Raw genomic sequence first — 6,000 nt, forward strand, 5'->3', positions numbered from 1 at the left:
TTTCAGACATTCCATGAACTTTCTGGCCCAACTACCCTTGCTTATCTTGTTCTCACTTTTTGGAACCTCCTTTCTTCCCCCTTCCACTATCAACCTGCCCATATCTGCCCAGATCAGATGCTGCTTCCTTTCTGCTCACTCAAACATAAATAGTCCGCTCAGAATTTCACTAGTACTTGTTTATACGTCTTGTGTGATGTGCGATGGCACATTCTGTATTCTAGTATTTATGTACATATCTCACCTCAAGCAATGCTGCTCAAACTTGGTGCATGGACTGGATGTTAGTTTGCAAACTATTCTGGTCTTCAGTGAGTTATCATGATTGCATGAGAATCAGCTACCCAGTAAGTACACTGTTTAGTTCAGGTGGCTGTTTTTTCATAGAAAACTTTCTCATTGAGGAAGCAGTACACTGATTTACATCCTGGCATGCATTCCTGATATTGTTGTGGACCGGTACTTTGAGTAGCACTATACTAGATGGCATTTGGTATTGTTTTAATCTTCTATGGTTCCCGTCACATTGTCTTGCGTATAGTACACATAGCATAAGGATTTATTTAATGAAAATGAATGATACACCATAAGGAAAGTTGAGGAAATGATTTCCCAACTTGAGGGGAAAGTAATTCAGTGGATGTTTCCTTTATGGCAGAGAAGGCTGCTAGAATTTTAAATAATCTTTACATACCCATATATAAAGATCTGAAGCTATTTTACTTTTTACTTTTTTTTTTTTTTACACTTATGAAGCACTATGTGCCAGGCATTTACTCATTTAAACTTCACAACAACCCTGTTTGAGAAGTGCTGCCTACCACTTACAGATGAGCAAAATGAGGACAGAGACATTTAGCGGCTCGTCCAAGGTTACACCTAGTAAATGGCAAAACCAGGATTTGGTCCCAAATACCTGGCTTCAGAGTACATACTCTCAACTACCCCACTTTTAATTCCTCTTCTGATATTTTGACCAGAGATAGGTCACTCAGAAAGGATTCTAAGCCTAGAAAGAGGATTTGGAAGCAGAAGTGAAATGATCAGAGGAAAGGGATGTTTCCCCTGAACACAAATGAAGGAGGTAAAAGGAGGTAAAGGGGAGGAAGATACTTAATGAGGTGTTGTCCTTGTGTACCTGGGGATTAAAAGAGGAAGAGAAAGGCTGATAGAATAGCCATTATTCAGTGTTTTAAAAGATACATTAAATTTTTTACAAATAGAAATAGAAAAAACCTGCATTGGTTTAAAAAAACACTTTTAAAAACTAAGCAACTAGCATCCTGCATCACTATTCTAGAAAGAAAGATGGATTTGAGGTTGTATTTTAAAATGTTTTTGGTGGGAATTTTCTGGCAGTCCAGTGGTTAGGACTCAGCTCTTTCACTGCCGGGGCCCAGGTTCAATCACTGGTTGGGGAAGTAAGACCCCGCATGCTGCACAGTGTGGCCAAATAAAAATAAAAAATAAAATGCTTTTGGCTATTAAAAATATTTTTTCTTGCTATGTTTTAACCATTTAGTCTATTCAGAATTGGAAAACCAAAAAGCAGCAAAAAAAGGAGGAAATTTTCAAGTTAAAGGGAAAAGCAGAGAACATACCAATGCTTTTTCATAATAAACAGGAAGATAATCAAAAGCAAAAAGAAGAACAAAGAAAGAAGCAGAAATTGGCAGTTGAAGCTTGGAAAAAACAGAAAAGTATAGAAATGTCAATGAAATATGCTTCCCAGTTAAAAGAAGAGGAAGAGAAGGAGAAAAAGCAGCAGAAAGAACGTCAACGCCAATGTAAACTAAAATTGCTGCTAGAAACTTATACTCAGCAGAAGAAAGAACAGGAAGAATTTTTGAGACTTGAAAAGGAGATTAGGGAAAAGACAGAAAAGGCAGAAAAAAGAAAAACCGCTGCTGATGAAATTTCCAGGTTTCAAGAAAGAGTGAGTAAATACATTTCCTAAATAATTTTTCAGTGATACACATGGAGGTATTACTTCCAGGTTCAGTTCAGCAAAAATTAATTGAATCCTTCTTATATATCTGGTCTGGACCTAGCATTAGTACACCAAAATAAGTGGGCCACGCTCCCTGCTTTCTAGTAGATTATAGTCTACTGGGAAAGACTGGTGTGTAAATAGAGGACTTCAGTATAATATGGTAAACAGTGTGGTGATTGAGGTGTGGACAGAGAACTTTCGGAGGTGGATGTGCAAGAAGGAAAGCTTACCATAACTGTGAGTGTGAGGCAGAAGGTGATACTTGAGTTGAGTCTTGGAAGAGAAGAAAGGGGAAGGAAAGGGGAGATCTTTCTTAGTAGAGTGAACATGAATGGGCAGCTTGGAGGAGTGTAACAGAGTAGTTTGTGGGGGAAACTGTAAACACTTCAGTATTTTTAGGGCATCAACTGGGAGATGGGAACCAGCAGGAGACAAGGCTGGAAAGGTAGCCACAGGCCAGGCCATGAATGTCTTGTTTTCTCTGCCAAACTGGCTGGCTTTTCCCTATAGGTGATTTGCTTACTAGTTCACTGTCCATCTCCCTACCATAATGTAAGCTCCATGAAGGCAGAGGTTTTGCCCTTTTTGTTCATCCTTTACCCTAGGGTCTAGCACATTATAGATACTCAACATATACTTAAAGGAATCAAGGTTATTGCTGAGAGGATTATAGATGATTTTAAACAAATGTATATAAGAAAAATCCTAATCAAAGAAAGAAGTTGCAATCTTATTATCAGACAGGGTGGAATTCAGTCCAAATGTATTAAAAAAGACAAGGAAGGGTACTTTAAAATGAAAAAGAGTACAGATGAGAGGTAAGTGCTATGAATTGTTATATGCATCAGAATACATAGGAACAACACTCATAAAGCAAAAAATAAAGGAAATACAAAGAAAAATAATAGAAAAAAAACACATTACTAGTGGGATTTCTTTTGGTTCATATATAAAAATCTCCCTAGATAACAAAAGATCCACTCCCCAAAAAGGCAAGCAGGTCACATAATTAAAGGCTTAGGAAAAAAAAGAAAACCTGTTATACAGAAAATATATGAGAGGTCTAAAACCAGACATATCTGTATTGATAAGTGAAAATAGGCTAACTCACCCATTAAAAGGCAGTTTTAGACTGAGCCATAAAATAAAACAAGAAACACCTAAAGAAGGTGATTCAGAAAGGATGTGCATGTATTACATTTATATTCAGAAAATAAAGCTCTTACCTTTTTTGGAAAAAGTTGATATTAAAGGAGTATTGCTACTTAAGGTAATTTAATTTTACTTTAAACTTTATTAAAGTTTACTTTAATAAACTTTGAAACAGATTCTAGCTAATTTTAATTTCTTAATGTTATCTTTTTTGTTGGTATATGTCTTTTAGGATTTACATAAACTTGAATTGAAAATTCTAGATAGACAATCAAAGGAAGATGAAAAGGCAGAAAAACAAAGAAAACTGGCAAAATTAAAAGAAAAGGTACTCAGTCCTGAGATTAATTTATTTTCATTGTTATTATCCTAATTCATTGATTTGTAAGGATACAAACATAAAATCCATTTTCTTTTTATCCATCTCCTTTATTTCACACTTATTTATTTACATATTACAAAAAATAACTTGGTACAACTTAAGCAGCTGTTGTTTGAATTCTACCATTTCACATTATAAGCACCTCATTTTCTTTTACCCTAAATTCCTTCACTCTTCATTCTTTTCTTCATTCTTCCTATATGAGCCTATATTTTAGACCTATAGCAGCTATGAGCATTGTTTAATTTCATTAGTGATAAAGATACTGGTGACTCTCATGGATAAAACAAAGGACTTACTGGTGTTTATTTATCTTAAATTTATCGTCTGGCTATATCACTATCATACTTTGCTGCATTACATTTCCCTCATGATAGAAATAGAAAAAAATACAACAGTGGAAGTAGAATAAAATAATTGAACTTGGGCTTCCCACCGCCTGCCAATGCAGGGGACACAGGTTTGTGCCCCGGTCCGGGAAGATCCCACATGCCGTGGAGCGGCTGGGCCCGTGAGCCATGGCCGCTGAGCCTGCGCCTCCGGAGCCTGTGCTCTGCAACGGGAGAGGCCACAACGGTGAGAGGCCTGCGTACCGCAAAAAAAAAATAATTGAACTAGAAAAAACCCCTAAATTAACACTTTATTAATAGATTGATATAATCCAAATTTTATTTTAGCTATATGAGCACAATTATAAGTTTACTGAAACGGTTTTATTTCTGTCTAGCGAATATCAAGTATTTTCCTTAAAACTGCTGTCTGTTACTAAGGATCTTACAAGTACAAACTTAATAGTTCATATAAATTAACTGGCACTCGTTTTACTTCTGATTACAGGTTGAAAACAACATTAGTAGAGATCCCTCTAGAGTTTACAAACCTACCAAAGGTTGGGAAGAACGCACCAAAAAGATAGGACCAACAGGCTCTGGGCCACTTCTACATATCCCACATAGGTAAAAAGGAGTTAGAATGGGTGTTCACTCTGTAATAATTTAATAAACTGCATATAAATTGTATATATTTTATGCAGTTTATGTATGTATATTGTGTTTTATAATAAAAAGTTGATAAAACATATCTATATACTTTTTTAAAGTTAACATTTAATCAGAACTTTAAAAAAATAACCTATATATTTGTAATTGCTCTTTTCTTCTTCTCCTTAGGGCTATTCCAACCTGGAGACAAGGAGTTTAGAAAAGAATATGGGATAATGAAATTGGCATTCAGTTGATGAGAATGTTAGCATATTCCGTTATAGGAGAGAGTGACTAACTGTGTTCTTGAAATATTACTAGCCTAGTCAGATTGATTATTGTGTTGCATGTGAATTGGCAGGTATTAAGTTCCATGAGGCATTGTCATTAGTATTTCCTGTTTATACTAAGAGGGTAATTAATGTACAAGTTGGCCTATTATTGATGTAAAAGTTCCTTGAATAAGTCTATGTTAGAAACAGTATTTCATTTAAATACTTAGAACATTTGAAAGATACTTTGTTTTTGTCACTGCATAGCAAAATAAATTGAGACAATCTTAGAGTAACATTTTTAAACCAAAATTGTAAGATTTATAACTTGGAGCTAAATTAGCCTGAGTAACAAAAATGTAAAGTTTCTTTTTTTGAGTTATGAAATAAGTTGGTACTTTTTCTAAGTTTAACAAATTGGTAATTTGTCAGTTACTACATTTTTGTGTACCAAATATTTTGTATTTGTTTGAAGCATGCTTTGTTTTATATAGAGAATATTTATTTTAAAAATATGCCTCTCATCTCATATATACCCTATTATTTATATTTAATCTTTTTGGTTTCCTTTAGCTATTCCAAATCTCCTTTCAGCCTTTCTGGACTCCACACATTTATAAAATCTTGTGTCTTTCACATCTTCTTGGCTGATGCAGTTTTCTTTTCTGCTTTGTTTGCCTCAAAATATGAAAATCTTCTGTTTTGAAACATTATCTGAAATGAGCTGGCTTTAGAATACTATGATTTCTCTTAGTGGTATTTAAAATGTTTTAAAATTGCTAGACTAATATATTTGGTCAAAAGAGTTAATTTTAAAATTTCCAAACTTTTGTAAATGAAAACACAATTTAACGTAATTTGACTCAACTTTTCATATTAAAAAAATCTTAGTTCCTAACTTTAATTAGTTCCCATCTTATAGGAAAGGTATCATATACATAATAAATATAGAAACTCATTTCTTATAACTTTTATATTAGAGTATCTTTAATTGTAATTTGATACATTTAGGTCAAATGACTCAGAAATTTGCTATGAGTAGTGGTCAAAACCTTTTCATATTTCAAAGTTAATATTCAAAGTAGATGGCCTCCAAATTATGGAAACTGAATTCTGATTATACAATTATTGGTGCAAAATGAGAGAATTAATATAAAACATCCTTAATCAGGAATGCCCATTTCATTTATTGTACTTGTTCTCCTTAACTTTTTTTTTTTT

The 6,000-nt window shown here is 34.0% G+C and overlaps 1 protein-coding gene across 1 annotated transcript in view; it reads left to right on the forward strand.

Moving 5' to 3' along the window:
• The window catches only part of CCDC112 (coiled-coil domain containing 112), a gene marked incomplete at its 5' end in the record, with an annotated part of 30,445 nt that extends 25,025 nt beyond the window's left edge, over positions 1 to 5,420 (forward strand). Inside the window, 4 exons of the mRNA XM_024743355.1 lie at positions 1,523 to 1,936; positions 3,378 to 3,473; positions 4,365 to 4,483; positions 4,697 to 5,420. Coding sequence (XP_024599123.1) covers positions 1,523 to 1,936; positions 3,378 to 3,473; positions 4,365 to 4,483; positions 4,697 to 4,727 — 660 coding nt within the window. The remainder of the gene's footprint in view (positions 1 to 1,522; positions 1,937 to 3,377; positions 3,474 to 4,364; positions 4,484 to 4,696) is intronic.
• Positions 5,421 to 6,000: the final 580 nt, after the last annotated feature.

The sequence above is a fragment of the Neophocaena asiaeorientalis genome, unplaced genomic scaffold (assembly GCF_003031525.2).
Source record: "Neophocaena asiaeorientalis asiaeorientalis breed wild unplaced genomic scaffold, Neophocaena_asiaeorientalis_V1.1 scaffold26, whole genome shotgun sequence".
Lineage (NCBI taxonomy): Eukaryota > Metazoa > Chordata > Mammalia > Artiodactyla > Phocoenidae > Neophocaena > Neophocaena asiaeorientalis.